Raw genomic sequence first — 20,821 nt, 5'->3', positions numbered from 1 at the left:
CGGGGGTAAACCTTAAAGCCGTTTTCATGCCGATTAAAATCGGTTTCATGGAAATATCTCGTTCACGTTTCAAGCAATCCAAAAACTCTCCGCTTATCCCGTAAATCTATGTTGTTGGGTGTTTTGTGAATTTTTAGGTGAATTTTGGGTATATTTGGGAGGAGATAGTTTTTCTTGAAGGATTGGTAAAATTAAGAGAAATAAGAAATATTGAAGATTTAGTGAGGTTTTAAAATTAGAATTTGTAGTTAATAATTAATAGACGGATACCCAGTTAGTCCACTAGCAACCTGGGGTGCTCTTGCGTGGTTATCGACTGTCTGTTGGTGTTTTAAAAATCATTTTCTTTCTTTTATCTCTTCTTCAAACCTCTAAAAATCCCATTCAAATTCACGTTTACCCCCACCTTAATGTTGCGCAGAGGCGTTTTTTCGTGCAGTGTTATCATTATACAGACCTTATACTTCATGCCAAATCTTTCCATATTCGATTCTGTGTGCAGACTGTGTATCACCTGAGTAAGGGACCATATACCGATAATTTTATGCAGTGTCAGTTGTTCAATCAACCTGTGAAATGAAAATAGAGCCAGGTCGCTTGGAATTTTTCTTTTAGATCAAGTTTTGGACAATTCTGTTCCTGTATCCCCCTGCTTGTGAAAAGAAAGAAAGAAATGAGGGAGGGGAGGGAAGGGGGAAGGACGAGGGAGGGAACGAACGAGGGAAGGAAAGAAGGAAGCTGGGAGGGAGGGAGGAAAAGAAGGAAAGATGGGACGGGAGGGATAGCGGAAGGAACATTCGACGGAAGGAAGTTAGGTGAATTTAAAATGGTGGCGCAGGAATGGAGCTGAATAGCTATTGGTTAGCCGTACTAAACGCCGGAATTTCAAAATTGCGACGATTTCTAAATGCCCCTCAAACCAGGAACTCAACATGGTTCCAACAGCAACTGAAGCTCAATCGCGGTCGCGAATTCTGAGCTTGCTGAAACGTTTGCTTCACGCTGTCAGCTGAAAACCACGTTTCCCTCTTTCCCCTGGCGTTATGTCTTTGTGAATTGTGCGCCTTCACTGAGCCAGTTTGTCTAGCCAAAAAGCCAGTCGCAGAGACTTAATTCGTTCTCCAACCCTAAGCCTTGGTTGTTAAGAGAGCGAATAATGTTATCCCCTGGATAAGTCCCTATTCGGGAAGTGTGTGGAATATTTTTCGTGAAGCACAACGAATCTTGAATAAAACGATGTATACATATGCGAACTATACTTGTAGTATAGTAAAAGGGGATTATTGAGACGCGTTCGGAGGTTGTTTTTCCTTCACGAAAACAAGGCCACGAAGATGTTCCAGTTCCGGCAGAAACAAAACCCCTGAATGAGCCCTTCAAAAAAGCAATAGGGGCGGCTCCCGACACCAAAAGTTTAATTTAATTTTTTTGTTGTTGTTTAAAAGATAGAGGGCAACAAACACGAAATTAGGATGGTGTTCTCCGAACGCGACTAATTATAAGGCTGTGCAAAAATCTTTCCAAATCCATTGGTGGGAGTCAAGAGATTATGTAGGAGTTCATTAGCTCCGCTGAGTCACTGAATAAAGCAACCCGCTCTTTGAACAAATGGGGGCAGGCGCGTAAATGGGTATCCTGTGGACTCTTGAAGAAACCCTTACAAAATACCGTTGGTGACCCTGTGATGTATTAGAATCCCGTCCACACTAATCAAGAAATTTTTAAGAACAGAGTTTCTTCTCAACAAACACTTTGCAAATTGATTGTCAACACTAGCGTTTGCGATTCATTTTCGCCTTGCCAAGAGAAGAGATTTGCCAACAACTTTTTTTGCCCGTTCTAACCTTTCCTCCACACTTAAAGGGCGTTTTCCGTCGAAAGGATCGATAGTACCAAATGGCGTCAGCGTTTTCGAAAAGCTCACTTTTCCCCCATCAAGTCGTACACATCATACCTAGCAAATAGCGATCTTAAACAAACCAAAAAGTTTTTTGGCAAGGAAATTGTCAAACGTTCCTTTCCGGTGACGAAAAACGACGTTTCAGTGTAAACGGAACGCAAAACGTCAAAAAGTTCATTTTTGAGCCTTGGATATTTCATACCACAGTTACCTACTCAGTTGGGCTGTCTGTGGTCATATTAGCTAAAGTGCAAGAACGCTCTCCCGCTTAACTACAGTTAGACAACACAGTTTTATTACGTAAAGAAGAATAGAGTGTTTTATTACGAACGATAAAGCAGCAGATAAACCTGACGATAAATAATTTACAAAGAAACTCGAAATCTAGACGTCGAAAAATGCCTCTCTTCGTTCAGGGATGTCAAGTCCCGATGGAGAAGAACACGTGATCGCGTGGATAAGTCTCCACGCGTGAGACAACTTTTGCGTGTGCTCACGTGTTGTTCTCGCTCGACTATCCCAAAGCAAAAAGGTGGAATAGCTTTCATGTAAGTTACTCTTATTCCCGCCAATTACACTTGTAATACAATTTTCTGGACTAAAAATACCGCCCAAACAATTTAATAAAATAAATTGGTTATAAGTCGAAAAAAACAGAACAAAACTGGTTTCACGATTCTGGAATTTCTGTCAAACATGATCATTATTTCGCGATAGAGAAAAGGCGAAAGAACAAATTTATGAAAGGAGTTTTGAGCGCGCGGGGATGACCTTTTCCTAACCACCCTTCGCGCGCGCGTTCTTGAATCTCGCGCGTGTTCTCAAATCTTACACGCAGTTTTCGTTGATTCAAATCTTTTCCATAATTACTCTTCCGAATTGCTCGGAAGTTCAACAATTCTAATGACTCTTAAACCCTGATTTGAATATTGTGTGAATCTGCACTACTTTCCTGTGTTTGTTTGTGTGTGCGTGGTTTCCTTTTTGGGATTTTTTGTTTAGAAATGGAGAGGTTAGAACATTTGTCCAATTGTCATTTCTTACTCCTCGGAGTTCATACAAACATTGTGGTCAAAGGGATATTCTTCACTTTCAAAACAAATTGTCCAGCAATTCTTGAGTCTTGGCCCATGTATGCTAATATCTTTCTTCGAAAAGGACAAATACTTGACTCCAGGTCAAACATAAAAACGATATCAACTGATCAGTCGATAAGTCTAACGGTCACGTGGCTACATTCATGGAACCCATTTAACAGTCTTAAACCATAAAGACAGCTTAACGAGAACACGCGACATCTTCGTGAATTTCACTCCTCGTACAGTTCTCTTTCCTTGAAGATGAAGGACTGTGGTATTTGCTGTTCTGTCGCGGTACATCAAGTGGTTCGTTAGAAGTGAATGTGGCTCTGATCTCTTAGTAAGGCCTGTAGCGGTAGTTCGAAAGCGGGTACGAATGGCGACGATCATCCTGAAATCGAAAAGTCGAACAAATGCCATCAGATGATTCTAAAACAGTGGAAACGAGGCAGCCTCGTTCCCACGATCCTCCTCTTCCGTCCCTTTCTACGGGAAGAGGAGAGAACCTGGGAACGAGATTGGGAACGCGGTGGTTTGGTGACTAGAGCACAACTCTTGTGTTGTGTTTGTAATCAGGCGTGATTTTCTTGGAACTTCGGGCCCTTGAATCCATTTTAAAAACTATTTTACATGTTTTTTGCCAGAAATTTGATTTGCAATCATTTTTGAAAGCTGAAATACAGAAAAGATACAATATTAAAAAGTATTTTGGGCTAGTTTGCATCTACCGCAAATAGATAAAAATAAGATTTGAAAAGAAGTTCTTGGCTCTTGGAAAGTCTTGAGAAACGGACCCCTGGACCCCATAATGAACAAAGCTTCTTTACACGTCTACAAAACTGCCTCGCACTGTTTTGGCGTTAAATCGAGACTGCTCCACTGCTGATAAATTTGTGAATTCTCTTTACCCGCCTGTTTGAGATTGAATTGATACTGTAAGGTGGAATTAGATATTAGTCAATGTTGACTTACTCTCGCGGGTGGTCCTTGCTGTCGATTGGGCTGCTGATGCCATTGGTCACGTGACGAGTGTTGATAGTTACCGCGCGAGTACTGGGATTGACTTGACCCAGGTCCCCGAGAGGAGGGCGAAGTATGAGACCAGGCACTTGGTCGGTTGCCCTGGTAACCACCCGAGTGGTGCTGTGGTCGGTTTCCTTGGTAACCGCCAGAGTTGTACTGTGGAGCGCGACTTCTGTCATAGTTTGGTCGCCTCGCATCATTATAATCACGTGACGATAAAGGAGTGCCCGAATTGGATCGTTGATGAGCAGGGTAACCATGCCTGGGATAATTCTGAGGGGGACCTGAGTATGACCGAAAGGGCGGCACATAGCTAGCTGGAGTGTGGGGACGAAAAAGATCGCCTCTTTGAAAACTGAAAGAAAAAGACAATGATTATTACATGAACACAACTATTTGCACTTCATAACATTTGTTGAAGAAATCACGACTGTGATATTCAAATGAAAGCTACCTTACTTTCCTGTGATGCTGTTTAGTATGCTGTACAAGGTGGTTCTAACTTTTGAGACAGCGGATGAAATCCTAAAGTGTGATCATTCAAATGAAAGCTACTGAGCAGTACTTTCTCGTGGTGCTGTTTATCATGCTGTACAATGTTGTTCTAAGTTTGTGGTACCGTGGAGTGCCACAACTCGATCGAAAGCTACTGGAAGGGCACGTTCTTATAATACTTTTAATAACACTGAGCAAGACGATTCTAACTACCGATTGTGTAACTGATACCGCTATAAGCCATTAAGGGGTAACATTTTTCTTAATATTTTGGAAATTTTCGTACTCTACTCCTAAGAGGGACTAAGATCACTCCCATATTTTAGCTTCTACAAGCAATACAAATTGTACCTTACCCAATACCCAATGAATATTTGATTTCTCTGCCCTCACTATTAATTATCATTTCTATTGTTCTTTTTTTTAATGTAAAAATTGTAGTATGTTTCTATGCACTCTTATTATTCTTGTCTTTTGTTCTGTTCTACTAGTTAGTGGCACGTTATACGCCAGTTAGCTGCACGTGGCAGTGACCAACTCGAAAGCCTAAGCTCCTTTGGTCACTGCGCACATTTTTCCTTTGATATTTATGTAATTTAATGTTGTCTTTATGCTACTTTTGTGATGTATTGTAATTTCCTTTTGTAATAAACTTTTGAAATAGTGCATAAATAAAAATCTGAATCTGAAATCTGATCATTTACTTAAGCATCCGTCGGCCAGCATCTCCCAGTTGTGCAAAGGAGGTTCTGTTGGTATTCATGCCGATAACAGGTCGGTATGGTGTCCTTCTGTCATAACCTTCAGGCTTCAGAACACGAGAAGGAGGTCTGTGATACAAAAAATAGATCAAGAACAAAAATAGGTTTATATAACACTCGTTTCCATATTTCAAACTGACCTTGGACACCTTATGAGGTTTACACAACGTGGTATTCCTCGTCGTCATATTAATGATGAACACGAGAACTAAATTCCATTTATAAGGGATTTAGGTTAGGTTTGAGGTTTCACCTATTCTGAATTTTTCCTTTATTTACCTTTAAGGTTGAAAGTTTTACTTCATTAAATTTTCAGTGAAAGACCAAAGTCAGTTTGAGATACGAAGAAACAAAAATTAACAACAGAAATAGTTGAAACATGTATACGCACTACGGATGAAAGATTATATATAAGAAAAGATTCTCGCGGTTATCTACGCAACCAGACTGTTGCGGGGGGCGGGTAATACTTTGTAACACTTAAAACGTTTTTTTTTTATCAGTGAAATGAGGATGGCAATGGTAACCTTATTTATACACGGTAAATCCTTCAGCGAAGATTATAAAGAGATAAAAGATAAAATATAACCAAAATCATCCCTAACTAAACTAACTAACCTAAAATACTATTAACCACATACTAGATGGTGATGATCACCACTCGGGACCACCACTTGGTGTCCGTAGAGGAGAAATTCCGAAAGAGCGGGAGCTATTTTCAGTAATTCCTTTACGCTGTGACCGCAACTCTTGTCCGTAACAACGAGGTGTTAAGAGCTGACAGCCTTAAAATACAGGACGGATCAAAGGAAACGACTGCTTGTATCCAAGACCCCCCCTCCCCTCCCCTCCACCGGGGGGAATACATGGACACTACAGGGAGGCTACGCATGAAAGGAGTATCTTTTCCAGGATGGAGGTATATAAAAGGTTAAGGATTTTAGAAGCTATAGAAGTATAGAACAGGTAGGGAAAAATTGTCATTTCGGTGACTAAAAAGGCCTTTCAAAATATCTCGAACAGACACAACTGAAAAAGATGCTGCTTGTCTGCTGTAGGTAAGTGAAAGGGGTCACCATTTTCTATGTAAGGGATATATGAAAGGGTTAGCTGTCAAAGATGGTAAATAAAAATGTGTAAGGGTTTGCACCTCGGGACGGAGCCTCCCGTAAAACATTTCTTGAGACACCTCCCCCCCCCCCCCTCCCAACTCGGGCTAACACCCCTTGATACGATAAATGAATAACCACTTACTCTGCTTTAGGCAAAATGTCTGCTTTAAAAATGTGACCCTCTTCATAAACGGGATCGGTGAACAACACACTTAAATATTAAACAGAAAAGAACGATACAACCAATTAAAATCACACTGTTCAACACATTCAAAGGAACTTAGTCATCATAAATGAACAGGAACCTCCATGTTCCGAGAACGCATCTTAAACAAAGTTCTCGTCCTTGCTCCAAGAGGTTTTTTCTCCGGGTACTCCGGTTTTCCCCTCTCCTCAAAAACCAACATTTCCAAATTCCAACTCGATCTGGAGGATGTCTACGCTAAATACATTGATGCCTAAATTAAGCGATTTATTTATTTTTAATCATGTCCCAACAAATCAATAGGCCATTTCCGAGTTGCGGTGAACCTCACTATGAAAGCGAGGCTAAGTGCAAAACTTTTCACATGAAAATTAGTTTTGTTTGCATGTGAATGAAAACTAATTTTCATAACAAAAACTTTGTACTTAGCCTCACTTTCATAATGAGGTTCAAAGCAACTCGGAATTGGTCTATTGTCCGAGTACATTTATTTAAATTAATCGGAGGCTGCTGTATTTATTAAATTGACAAAGTATCACACTTCAGCCAAATTCAGTATAATAATTTGCCATACAAACGAGTACAAAAAACAAACAAACACGCTTAGACAAGGTAAATTTGTTTCGAAATCTTACTAGTTTGCAAATCGCTCAGAATAGTGAATATGGGAACTTTGATGCCGGAGAATATTATTCGGTATCAACTGGTATTCTAGCTAGTCTTTGAAGATGTTGTATCACGTGACACGTTTTGACCAGTGGCGTGCAAGAGAAAAACATTTGACAAGTTACCTAACAACCTCACATTACATCGCCATCAAGTTTTGACAAACAAAAACAAAAACAAACAAAATGGCTGATCACGAAATTAATCATGACGAAAGGTTTCTGTTCCTTACCTGATGGTTCGATTGTCCCTCAAATCGTAAAGTTGAGGAATGGGCGATGGAACAGTTCTGGAAAAAAAATAAAAGGTTACAACAGTTTGTGAGCGCCTATCATGTTTTGGAAAGTACAGTCATAGTTCCTCAACTTTCCTATTGTTTTCGACCCACTTTCAACACGCAGTGTTCACAAATGATGGCACCCTTAAAGCTGTATTGTCGAGTAGATTTTGCCGTATGTCGGTCAAAACAGCTAAAATATTTGACAACGAACCTCTTCTCTTAACATGAAATTATTCTGAGCACCGGGAAGAAAATATGAAATAATTTTTTCCGAGAAAGAAGCCTGAATTTTTTCAGGCTTTCTTTTCGCAACTGCTTAAGTTACGTATTAACTGCGAGGATCTTTCTTCTATTTGATCTTTCATCCGCAGTTCAAAATATGTTTCATATACTTACATTTATTTATTTATCCTTCATGAACGGGTATATTACGAACTCACAATATGACCAGCTCCCAGTTGGCTTGATAGCTCAGTTGGTAGAGCACTGCACCGGCATCGCAGAGGTCATGGGTTCGAATCCCGTTCAAGCCTAAATTTTTTTTTCAGGCTTTCTTTTCGCAACTGCTTAAATTGCGTAGTAACTGCGAGGATCTTTCTTCTATTTGATCTTTCATCCGCAGCTCAAAATATATGTTTCATATATTTACATTTAAAGAATAAACTATAAACAGTTTCTTCCTTTTTTTTTTTTGGCGAATTTTCCAAAATGCACAGGAAGAACTAGAAAAAAACTGGCCAAAATCTTCAAGTTTCAATCCATTTCCATCCTAGCCATCCACAACCAAAGATGATTGATACTATTTTCTGTACACTAGTAAGGTCATTGTTAACAAAACTGAACCATTATTTTAACGTTTTCATCCAAACAAAAATGTTTTTTGGTTACTCAAAGTGACAGTAAAATTAGGTGACACTTCGCCTTTAAGCGACAATGCGTAAATAAGCAAATCAATCAATCTTGTGTCTTACTTGTGAGGTAAGATAGGAACATCATCTGGCTCCACTTTGCCCGACATACCCCCACTCAGGTCTGTTACAATATCCACTGGCTGCAAAGAAATACAACAAACCGCATGATATTTGACAAGAGCAAACAATGGAAGAAACAAGATGGTGTAATCTAAAAATGTGTATCACTCTGACTTGTAAAAAACATTTAAAACGAAACGTTTATCAAAAAACTTAGCAAGATGGTATCCCTTAATACTGACATTGAGGAAGGTGTATTCTAGTCAGCGAGCAGTCTGTTTCCCTCGAAAATCCGCGGGGAAGAAGGCAAAAACTGAGCGAGCACGACATTCGGGGCGCTACTGGCGGCTTCGTCACTCACCCCTCGAATATCGTGCTTGTTCTATTTTTTGGCGTTCTTCCCAGCGGATTTTCGAGCAATAGAAAGAGAACTCGCAGTCTAGATATATTTTATCAGTCGGTGACGCAGGCTTACTCGGAAAAAACCCGAGTTCTCCCGACAGGAGTCGAACCTAAGACCTTCCGATTACTAGTTCGAATACTCTACCACTGAGCTACAGGAGACTCGTGGGAGCTAAGGCCATTAAACTAGGTTCGTGTGACAAATATTCTGCATACTGGTAGGATTTGAATGTCGATGAATGGCGTATGCACAATGGAAGAAATTCGATGGTATGTTGTAAACCAGGGCCGTTTTGATCGAAGCACGATTAGCGCTAACCCAGGTTAACCTCCATGACAACTTAATAGGTTTTGTTTGCGGTAAACCCAGGATTGGTGCTATCGGACTTTGAACAACTCGGCTCTGGTGATTAAATGAGAATAATGTATTCTATGAGTCAATGGCACGAGTACTCTCGGAAAAAGAATTCCGATTTTTCTTTCCAGACGGCAAGCCTGCGTCACTAACTGAAATTAGTAATAGTAATCACAGATTAAAAACTGCGGTCGACATGCCAATCCATTGATAGACCGCATGTCTTCACATGAAAATGAGGCCAGATTCTTGCATCAAAACGAGGTAAATTTGCGCGACAGAGAAACAAAATGGCCGCCAACCTCGATACATTTTTCTCGAGATCAGACAGGCTTCCCATTACAGAAACATTTTTCCTATAGGGATACGTTACAACCGAACTACTGCGTGTTCACGCTCGGAAAATATTCATTAATGGCCAAGTTCTTTTACCTCTTTCATGCCATCTCCTTCGTACAAACCAACGAAATAGTCGAACACTGGATTTCCTTGACGAAGAAACAAGCGATCTTTACCAAGACTATTCCGCTTCTCTGAAATAAGCAAACACAAATTTAACCAAGGGAACTGGACATAACAAGTTTGTTCGAAGAGGACCCACCTTGCCTGGGGTAGGGGGGTTATCGAAGACACCACCTAATTCTCCTTAACATTCCTGACAAAATGTTATTTGCTTTAAAATTTGAGTTGGTACAGAACTATTCAGCTAGCGAGAGTCAGCATTGCTAGATAAACAAGAACAGTGAGGTTTGAAGCTCATTGTCATTTTTTAGTTCTGGGTGGCTATGCAATAAAGGCACCATCTTTTGAGGTTGAGGAAGGGGGGTGACATTACCATCTATTTGTGGTTTAGGGGGAGGGTCCTGTTCGAGTATAGCAGTTTTGACCACTTCCCTAAGATGCTGGTCTTGTGTGATCCTAAAAAAATTACCTTTTATTTTAAATTATGAATGCCGCACGTAAGACTTTTACCTCTTAAAACGTTACTTTCCCGACCATACCAGGAAAAGTAATGGCTCTCCAATAACCCCTTACAGTCTTTTATAAGAAATCCGCAATGCACGCGGCTAGTAAACTATTACCAATAGCCTTTCTGGCTGGCTAGTATATTAAAGGGCAATGCCTTTAGCTAACAGATTGTCTTCAATTTACACAGTTGCCATTGAAGAAGCTATAAGCGTTACGTGTATTAAAAAGTGATGATGATGATGATGATGATGATGATGATGATGATGATGACGGTCATCTTTGAATATACTAACCATTAATGTCAATTTAAAATCTAAAAGCATTGTTTATAAATGGGCGTACGCTTAGCTACACGACGCTAGGCTACGGGTACTCCACTCAAATAATCAGGTAAAAAATCCCACCGACCAGTAGACGGAATAGCTGGCTATATACTCGCGTGACCGAAAAGTTGAACGTGTGAAACAACTCCATCTAGCAGGGACAAAGCGGGAAGTGAACCCGCGAATTCAGGATTACCAGTTTGGCGCTCGATCCAATCAGCTATGCTGCCTTCTGAAGATGCACTTTCTTTTTAATGTTTATAAGTTTTCAACAGAAGAGGTTTAGAAGTTTTTGCTATATAGCTGGAAGTGGAGAAGTTAATAAATGCAACTTACTTTCCAAGTCTGTAAGATCAGGATAAACTTCACTAAGAGCAGATTTGAGTCTTTTCTCGTCCACAAACGGCAATAGAGCTACACCTGAAAAACAAACACAGCACAAATTTAATAAGACATCTGTTTATAAACGAATTTTTGTATCTTTCAGTTTTTATCTAAGGGAGTTGGAATTCGTGCCCCCTTTTTGTTAGTATTTCACCGTTTTAGCGGCAACAAAAAATCATAAATAAATTGAGTTTGCTTCACGAGGTTAACTAAATGTCATAAGTGACAAATCTATGACACTTCAACTTCGAACTGAAATTGAAATTTACAAATGTGGGTTTAAATGAAGGGTGAAAAACTGGATAACTGACCGGAAAGAAACAATCGGAGAAAGGATGGTAACCAACAACAAACTCGGCCCAAATATGGGGTCGATTTTAGGATCTGAACCAAGGACAGACTGGTGGGAGGACCTTGTACACTTTGAGAAGTCAGTTTTTCTCTATTAAAGTAAGTGAGGTGATACAAGAATCGAGAATGGCGCGATCACCAAGCTGTGAGCCGCGTTATTCGTGGCTTGCGGCTTGGCCTCTCGTTGTTCGCACTATTCTCAATTCTTGCATCACGACCAGAGCCAAACTGCTCACATTCCTCGAGTGCTGTCACCATTGCGCCCAATCTCGTTCCCAGGGTCTCTCCTCTTCATGTCCCCTCTCTCGCTCCCTGGGACGTGAAGAGGAGAGACCCTGGGAACGAGGTTGCACTACGCCATCCCTGCTCCTCAGAAGTACTCATTAATTTCACAAATGTGACCAAAGTTGACAGTACGGAATGTATTAACTACTCAAAACTAGAAATTGAAAAGCTAAAACTAGCAATAATCAAAGATTATGGAGTGCGTTTGATGATCTCGATCGCAGGCTCTCTCTACTTTCCCAAGTTGATGATGACGTCATTCGCCCCTGCAAAATCTGCGGGGGATGCCAGATATACATCCCAAGATCCATTCATTCAATCAACATTGTCCCATATAATATCGACCTCAATCTGCATTAGGAGTGCGTTCTTTCTACGTCGAACGCAATAACTAAAAGAAAACATTATATCGTTTACGTTTGACAACATCCTAACAATTGCAGGCTTGTTTTAAGCAATTTACACGAAGTAAAGGTTACAACCTTCAATAAAAGAGGATAGAAAAGCGGAGGAAAGAGAAGAGAGAAGAGCTTTTTGTACTCTTGCATCATTACAATACCTTGCCAGGCGTATTTCTTCCCGTTGAGGTCAATTTCAAAGTCCACAGGATAAAAGTCGATTATTGAAGAATCCTGCAAAGCAAAATAACTGCAACTTAACCCTTTAACCCCTAATAACAACGACCAAATTCTCATATCTTGTTCCCATACTTTTCTTATAGATGTACTTGGGAGACGTTATCAAAATATCAAGAAAATTCACCTCGGGTGATCATATCCTTAATTCTCATGACCTGAGAGGTTGAAAAAGCATTGATATTACAAGGAGAAATTTGATGCTGATCACTGCTAGGGCTTAAAGGGTTAAAAAGACAAAAAGACAAACAAACAAACAAACAAAACAAAGAAAAGCAAATTAAGACGAAGGAAAAACAAAAACAATCTTACTGAAGAAGAAAACATTCCTCTCTGACGAGCATTTTACTTACCGGGTGGGACATGAGCTCTCTCCATGTTGGAGGCAGAAACTTGCCACTAGCTGCCGGAAAAACTCCCATCAATTGTTCCAGGGGCTTGAACTTAAAAACACAAAATTGAATGCCACAAAATTTTGATTCTAACACCTGGTTTAAAAAACTTAGTACAATAGAAACCCAAAGCTTACAAAAGCCAAGGGTTCTGCTCTTTATATCATAACAGGGGGGTCGTTATAAACGAAACCCGCCACCCCCTCCCCCCCCCACCACCACCACTCGTAAAGTTCTTAGGCCCTATCTCCCCAGGTTCCTACCCCTCTGTACCCCATACCCCCCCCCCTCCCCCCGTACTCACATTCCCCCGAGTGTGTGAATACAGTATGACCCAGGTGGACCCCCAGAGATGTCTAGATTTCAAGACAGTCCACTGTTTTAACGCTAGTTCGAGGCTTTATTCTACAGCGCGGCTTTGCAGGATTTTCGCTGGCGCTTCAAATAGGGCGCACAAAATTGTGCCCAAGGATAAGTCCTTACGTTCGGAAATAAAGTGTTCGAAAACATCACTGACGATAAGATTGATTTGACCGCCGCTCTATTCTTCGAAATTTATAGCCTGTTACTGTCTCAATTGCCTTCCTCTTCTTTGTTTCTGTGTTCGTATTCTGCACTTTCTTGAGTTGCTCCTGAATGGATTGTGCAAAGAAGTCCAAATACATTTTTGGAGGCCCCTTTTCTTGGGCCCAGTTTCTTGAAAAAGGGCCCCTAAAATTACAGGCCCACTGGGTCCTTATTGGCCCGAGTGCGAGGATTAGCAAGGAGGGCTTACATGCCTCATACCCAAGGTCAGTAATCGGCACTTCACGACCGTATTTGTGGGTCAGGCATTTGTACATCACACACCAATATTTCAAGAGAAAAATAGAGCTGACAATTGCACTGAGTCAAGATAACATCTTTCTCGATTTCAATTCCCGGACTCGGCGTCATAAATGGGTTGAGTTTGTTGTTGGTTCTCGTCCTTGCTCCGAGAGGTTTTTCTCCGGGTACTCCAGTTTTCCAACCCAAAAACCAACATTTCCAAATTACAATTCTGTCTAGATTATTGCCAAGCACTTTATCACAAACCTCTGGCTCGGGAGATTGCGCAAACACTCTCCGTGTTATTGATATTAAATAAATTACTTTTACTTTACAGAAATGTCAATGAAATCATTCCCAGTCTCCCTACCGGTTGCGTTCCACTTTCAAATGAGTTGGGAAGCGAAGCAATATCACGAAAATCAGACGCAAATGGCGCGTAATGATATGGATAAAACCACTTCCATGATGGGCAACCCTGCAAAGAAAAGAGGAAAGTTTGCTTTACAAAGCGAGACAAAAATCCTGAGTAAAAATTGTGGATTAGTTTTCAAAGAAACTGTGGAGCTGCGTCGGTGAGGAAATAGAAGCAAATCTTTGGTTTATCAACAGAGTTGATAACTAAGGTAATTTGGCCTCCGTAAAGAGATTCGAGTGCTCACGTTTGGAGCGTTAGCCATTCGTCAGAGCGAATCGACGACAGCCGGGCTAACGCTTGCAATGTCAGCAGCTTTACGGTCGCCAAATTGCCTTATCAACTCTGTTGACAAGACCAAGCATTCGTAGGTACAAGGAAACTTGGCATCGCCAAATATCCCTGCATTGTAGATACGGAACGGCCCATCTAACAAGCTAAAGAGAAGTACACAAGTTACAAATGACACTTGCTTTAAGAAACATGGCATTTTTTGAATTTCATTGTCATTGTCTTCATCGTCATTACTTTACTGGTAAGTGTCGCACAGAATACAAATACACCACAAACTGCAATGAAACAAGAAATGTGAGAATTTAAAAAGGAAACTTACTTGGTAATAGTACAGCAAAACCCAGCAGAGCCCTTCCACATAAGCATCAGCCTTGGGAGAAAAAACAGCGACTGTTAGACTAGAATAAATGGCAAGTTACATCAAACTGAAAAACTTTGTAAAGAAGAAAGGATTCTCGCAGTTATCTACGCAACAAGACTGTTGCGAAAAAACCTGAAAACACTTTTTTTCAGAGATTTTTTTCGCAACAAACCGCGAGAATCTTTTCTTCTTTAAAATGTTTCATCTGCACTGCGTATACATGCTTCATGTATTTTCACATTCAGTCATCCTACACGGGTATATATTACGAACTCAAAATAGGCCCAGCTCCCAGTTGGCTTCAAAGCTCAGTTGGTAGAGCACTGCACCGGCATCGCAGAGGTCATGGATTCAAATTCCGTTCAAGCTCGGAAAAAAAAAATTTAAGTTTTATCCGCAATAGTCTGATTGCGTAGATAACTGCAAGAAGCTTTTCTACTTTTCAATCTTTCATCCACAGTGCCTATGCATGCTGAAAAACTTGGTCAACCCAAACGATTACGGTTGTGGATTTTCAAGTCATTGGGTATGAAGGAACGGGTGCTTTTCACAGATCTCTAATCATTGCTGTCCCTTTCACGTCATTGTGAATTTAATTCTGGCTCCTACACTGAATAAACTATTTCAGTTGCTCTGAAAAAACTTGATTTAAACAGCCTGAATCGTTAACGTATCTTCCAAATTACCACCGACTATATACAGCTGTAGCCACCTACTATGAGAGCATAAACAGAAATTTGTTGGCATAATGTTGGCACAGGTTACTGCATCGCAAGGTTCAGAATTTTTTCAAACTGGTAATTCTCCGAACGTCTCATGATCTTCAGGAATAATTGGCCCGTGAACCTAGTTTAATGGCCTTAGCTCCCACGAGTCTCCTGTAGCTCAGTGGTAGTGCATCCGAACTAGAAATCGGAAGGTCTTAGGTTCGACTCCTGATAGGAGCACTCGGATTTCTTTTTTTTTTTTTTTTCCGAAAATGCCTGTCACTGACTGAAAAACAGAGTATGTTTATACAGAATAACACTATGTAAATATATCTCACCACTTTCTTTCTGAAGTCGTCATATTCCTCATCGTCCTCAGACAATTCAAACTTGTTTTTGTAATAGCGGCCCTTCCACCCAGCTTCCCATAACCTAACAACAAGAACAACAACAACAAACAAGTCAGAAATGAAAGAATTTTGGCGAAAACGAGCACCGAAACTGAGAGAAGAATGGGGACGAGGGAGGAAAAAACTTCGTCCCCATTCTTCTCGCGGCTTTACCACCAAGCGCATACAATGCTAAATGATTCATATTACCTGATATCGTCTTTTGGTTCATCTTCATCATCATCTACCTTTCTCTTATTTGATGTTGATGGTACAGAATTAGGTGTACTTGCCGCAGAAGACTTCAAGAAATAATAACAATGATGGTGAGATAAACGGTATGCCCAAACAAAAAACGTATGTTGTTTTCGTAACAACCTTAGAACTTGTTAAAGTTTTATTGTGAAAGTATTCAGAAATTTTAAATCTTTTTAAGTCTCAGGTGAAAATCTTTGCACTCGTGGTTTTTGTGTGTCAACTAAGAAAATACATGTACGAGAAAGACTTTGCGTCAACTTCAAAAATTTACACAAGTCAACTTTACTAGAAAACCTTCAGAATGATATTTGCTGTCTTAATAAGAATCATAATAGACAAGTGATTTCACTGGATTCTACAAAAAGAGTAAATTGTCCCCAGGGCAAGATTAACTGCATTTAATATTGTATTTATTCGGCACACTCAGGTTGACCTTACGTTAAGTGACACGCTAAAGCTGAAAAGAAAACTTAAGAAATTATCACAAAGTGTGGCTTACAACCAAAATCTTCTACTCACCATACTTGCATCTGGCGAGGGTGTAGTCAGAAAAGCTCTTAGACTGGCTGCAACACTCTGCAATGTCAAAGGCATTTCCATTACAAATTAGGGCGCATTATTTCATCACCTTATTAACCACTGACACATCAACTAGTATGATCCCCGTCAGACTTACATACGGTAAAGCTGGATCCATAGTATCATGCAGTGGTATTATTAAAAATATTTATTTTCATCACAATACTGGAGAGAGCCCATAATTTATAGGAGGGAGGAGCTTCCTCGCCACCTTTATTTTATCATTATTACACTTTCTTGTAATTCTATTTATTGTGGCAAAAAAAAAAATAAACTTGAATGATTGTGGTGCTGGTAAAGAAAGAAGCTGGCAAAAAGGCAATAATCGCCTTTCCCACTGGAATGGGAAATATGTATTTTTTGTATCCTTTAAAACTTAGAAGCCTTCAAACCTCCAAACAATTAACTTCACAGCGTAACACAGCGGCTTTCTATTAAAGTAAGTTTTACTTTTGTGTGCTCTGTGATTGGTTAAAAATCTTCTGCCACTTTCCAGCCAATAATCTCTGAAAACGCACAGGAAAAAGCATGCAAGCAAACTGCTTGCATGCTTTTTCCTGTGCATTACGCCATTATTTTACTTCAACGTCTCAGGATTCGTTCACGTTTATTTCCTTCATATACTAAGTTCCTTCTCCCCTGCTGAGGAATATCGCCAAAAACTGACATTCACTTTAATTTCTTTATTTCATACTAAATTTTCACCTCATTTCACATTAATTTGACATTCATTACCAAAGCATATAAGCTACATTCAAGTAGACTCTTATTTTTCTTAGGGGTAACAAAGTAAGCAAAACATGTGAGCGTGCATGAAAGTCACCTCCTGCAAGAAGATGCAGCTCCTCCCTTGCAAGAAACAATTCTTGCATGCAATCAAGCATTTCATTTGAAGGGCTGGGAGCATAAGGGCCTCTTCATATGAGCCTGGTAACCGGGCTGGCCTAGTAGGTGGGACGAATTTTGTGTTCTGTTCATATGGGAAATTTAATCCCGGTTACCGAGATGAAAAATGTCCAAAACGCCCCCAAAATACCTGTGGAACCGCGTTCCGACTTGTCAGAGACCTTACAAGCCATGCACAGTTGAAAATGTTTCGTCCCGGACAGTCCCGGTATCAGGGCTGGAGTGCTCGTATGGGATAAATTTCCAGCTCGGTTACCGAGATCTCGGTCGCAAAAACCAAGATCTCGGTAACCGGGCCAGCCCGCCTTCTCATATGAACACATCAAAATTTTTGTAAAGAAAAGAGTGGCGAGGCGAGATCTCGGAAACCGAGCCAGCCCAGTCGACAGGGCTCACACGAAGAGGTCCTAACTGACCTAATATCAAGTGCATTTCAGATAGCGTTTTGTTGTTTTCGCTCAGATTCACAGGAGTTTTTGCATGTGGCCTTGAATTCCTTCAGGAAACGTTGCCCCAATATGTTATCCACTGCTTTGTGCTTTGTGTACAACAAAAACCTATGATTATGGACAAGATCGCCATTTTTATCACAAAACGAAGTACAACGCAGCGGATAAAACATTACAGCAACGTCTCCTGAAGGAATTCAAGGCCACATGCAAAACCTCTGGTAAATCTGAGCTAAAACAACCAAACGCAAACTCAAATACATTTAGGTCTGTTGTATTCCCAGCCCTTAATTTATTTATTATAAATATAACATACAAAAAAATGAGGGACGTTTTTGAGTAACATTTTAAAATAAAAACAAGCGATATTAGAAACGAACATTTCTTATATCGCTAGTTACTTGTATGTTTAGTCTGTTTTCTTATTCAAATTGTATATTTTAATATTATTGTGTATTGTAGTGTTATTCTTAATTTATTATATGTTATTTTAATTTTATCTTGTATTGTTAGGAGAGCCACTTGTTTGTCACCCTGCGAGCAGAGCCTCCTTTTGTCTTTTAAAATCGAGCAAGCAAAAGAAACGCTCTGCTAGCAGTGTGCTTGTTTGCTAGTGTTTTTATCAACGCTATTTTGTGCTACCCTCGGTAAATAAAGACTTTACATTTACATCATGTTTCGCTGTCAGCATTGTCAAGTTCAATGACAGTTTCAAATGCGATGAAGTATTTATGAATACAATAATACTTCACTGCATTTTTCTCGGATATTTTCACTTATTATATTCATAAATACTTCAACGCATTTGAAACTGACATTGAACTTGGCAATGCTGTCATAAGGACAGCGAAACATTGTTCGTTTCTAATATCGTTAGTTTTTATTTTAAGAAATGAGAGACTACTCTAAATCTACCAGCATAATTTCCTGTAATGAGGTATACCTTATTTGCTTCATTTTGTGGCACTGTGTTACCAGAACTGTAAGACATGGCTTGTTTCCGCATGGCGTAAGCCTCTTGTCGTGGGGATACAATTGGTGAAGGAGTGTTAGTGATGGCGTTAGGGCTGAATTGACCACTGGGAGTCCATAGAGGTGCATCCTGTTATCAACATCAAGATACACAAATATCAGTGTGAGGCATAAAGGAATAAACACTAGAAATTTTTATGGGAGATTAGTACTGTTTGTATTGCAGCAGAAAACCAATAAAGTATAAGCTAAACAAACAGTACGCTGTCTATAAATTATGGCAATACATATCTATCAAATGAAGGATTCAAACAAAAACCTTACTGAGTGGAAAGTTGTTTGCTCCACAGCAAAAAGTGATTTGACAGCAAACAGACCACTGTACATAAAATCTATGTAATTTCTTAGCGAAAGCACCTACAATCAACGACAAAATGTTTTGGGAAGGTTACTCAACAAGGCAACAGAAAGTGGGTATGAAATAAAGATATCGGCACATTTATTACTTTCGTATGCTAAGGCCTTTGTTTGTTGGTTCCCCTTCCCCCCTGCCCCCCTGTTCAATGTTGGATTCTCCACAATTCATATACGCGTAAAGATTCACTTTTGAAGCTCAACATTGAAACAGGGGAGGGGAGGAAGGTCGAATCGAAGTAGAACTTTGGAATCTTCCCAAGATTTTTTTCGACGATTGTAGCTCTAAATACACATACATACAATAAGAAAACATAATTACCATCCTCTGTCTTTTTTGTGCTTCCCTTGCTTTATTTTCCTTCAGGCGTTTTCTATATGCCAGCTATAAAACAAAATGATACAAATTAGACTTCAATAAGGCAGTATGAAAAAGAAAATAGGCACCAGCTAAATGTTCTGTCACTGGATTTAATACACCAATACCGTATTTACCCATAGATAATCAATGCATGATTTTTGTGGAAGACTTTATAACCTCATCCAAGAGATAAAAGTCACTAGCTAATCACAACTTGCTTTAGTTCAGTCAGTGCATTGGGCCAGGGCGGGATGTAGGAAATGGTGGTGGTGGTGGTGGAGGAGAGGGGGGGAGGGCATGCAGGAGGCAGGGGGGAGGGGAGTTAACAGGGGTAGCTTGAGTGTGAGTTCTCTCCTAGGAATACCCTACATGTACATCATTCATTAATGCACTACTGCATCTCAAGTTAGAAAACCCCATTTCAGAGGTAATGAAGAATTCTTAAAATTAAAATTTCCTTTGACACAATACTACAATGTTTGTTACCACTTTTGTACAATTTTACATCAGCCTGATTGAGCTAAACAGACAGATATAAACATCTACTGGGTACACATTAAGTAAGCCAGTAAACATGGATGTTTACTGTATGTTTTCATTATTGTTAATTAAAACATAAAGTAGCACATGTCTTCTAAATGGACTACTCACTTCATTTTGCTGACGCTTCTTAAAAATCTCATCTTCGACGTAACCAAGTTCTAAGAAAACCAAAATATGAAAAAGATTCCGCCTTGATAGTTAATGCCACCATTAATTGCAACAAGAACAATTCGATGTAGTAAAGCTATTTACTTCTTAATTAATAGTGGAGTGTTTTTTACATGAGCCCCTGACTCAGTAGATTGGTTTACCACTCCCCATGTTATTGACTTGAAATAAAGTTACTTACTTACTAAGTGAATTTGACAAAAAAAAACTGTATTTACATGTACACACCTTGAAGAACCATCTGTACTCTGCTTAGATCCACAATTCCATGCTTTGCAAGGTATCCCTGAAACACAGGATCATTATGAAGCACCAACAAAACAGTATGATTCTCTAAGATCAAACCTCAGTGAGTGTTTTTAACAAGGCATTCACTGTTGCACTAAAAAAGGGCAGACAATAAGAGATTGTTTTGACTAAAAAATGACAAAATTACTGGAATCATGAAGCTCTTTAGTGCTTCTTACAATTTAATAGGATTATTGTGAAGCAAGTTCCTTATTGTTTTCAAGACTAGCATTGTTTCTGTAGTTTCTGTCCTTTTTATGGTTTTTGCAATACCAGTGCATTGCTCTACCAACTGAACTACAGTATCAATTAAGTCAACAGG

General features: G+C 39.7%; 1 protein-coding gene across 1 annotated transcript in view; it reads right to left on the bottom strand.

Annotated features, from left to right (window-relative positions):
• Positions 1-2,201: 2,201 nt before the first annotated feature.
• LOC146482028 (5'-3' exoribonuclease 2-like) overlaps positions 2,202-20,821 on the bottom strand; it is a 34,156-nt gene continuing 15,536 nt past the window's right edge. The window contains exons 18-36 of the mRNA XM_085108144.1: positions 20,440-20,497; positions 20,152-20,201; positions 19,462-19,524; positions 18,697-18,855; positions 16,339-16,395; positions 15,772-15,863; positions 15,511-15,604; positions 14,424-14,474; positions 13,766-13,873; positions 12,550-12,639; positions 12,121-12,193; positions 10,878-10,961; positions 9,682-9,782; positions 8,493-8,572; positions 7,474-7,530; positions 6,513-6,581; positions 5,202-5,327; positions 3,952-4,357; positions 2,202-3,370 (exon numbers count right to left, since the gene is read on the bottom strand). Coding sequence (XP_084964270.1) covers positions 3,317-3,370; positions 3,952-4,357; positions 5,202-5,327; positions 6,513-6,581; positions 7,474-7,530; positions 8,493-8,572; positions 9,682-9,782; positions 10,878-10,961; positions 12,121-12,193; positions 12,550-12,639; positions 13,766-13,873; positions 14,424-14,474; positions 15,511-15,604; positions 15,772-15,863; positions 16,339-16,395; positions 18,697-18,855; positions 19,462-19,524; positions 20,152-20,201; positions 20,440-20,497 — 1,872 coding nt within the window. The 3' untranslated portion in view covers positions 2,202-3,316. The remainder of the gene's footprint in view (positions 3,371-3,951; positions 4,358-5,201; positions 5,328-6,512; positions 6,582-7,473; positions 7,531-8,492; positions 8,573-9,681; positions 9,783-10,877; positions 10,962-12,120; positions 12,194-12,549; positions 12,640-13,765; positions 13,874-14,423; positions 14,475-15,510; positions 15,605-15,771; positions 15,864-16,338; positions 16,396-18,696; positions 18,856-19,461; positions 19,525-20,151; positions 20,202-20,439; positions 20,498-20,821) is intronic.

This window comes from Pavona decussata, unplaced genomic scaffold (genome assembly GCF_977016875.1).
Source record: "Pavona decussata unplaced genomic scaffold, jaPavDecu1.1 SCAFFOLD_48, whole genome shotgun sequence".
Lineage (NCBI taxonomy): Eukaryota > Metazoa > Cnidaria > Anthozoa > Scleractinia > Agariciidae > Pavona > Pavona decussata.
This window is presented reverse-complemented; position numbering and strand designations above follow the sequence as displayed.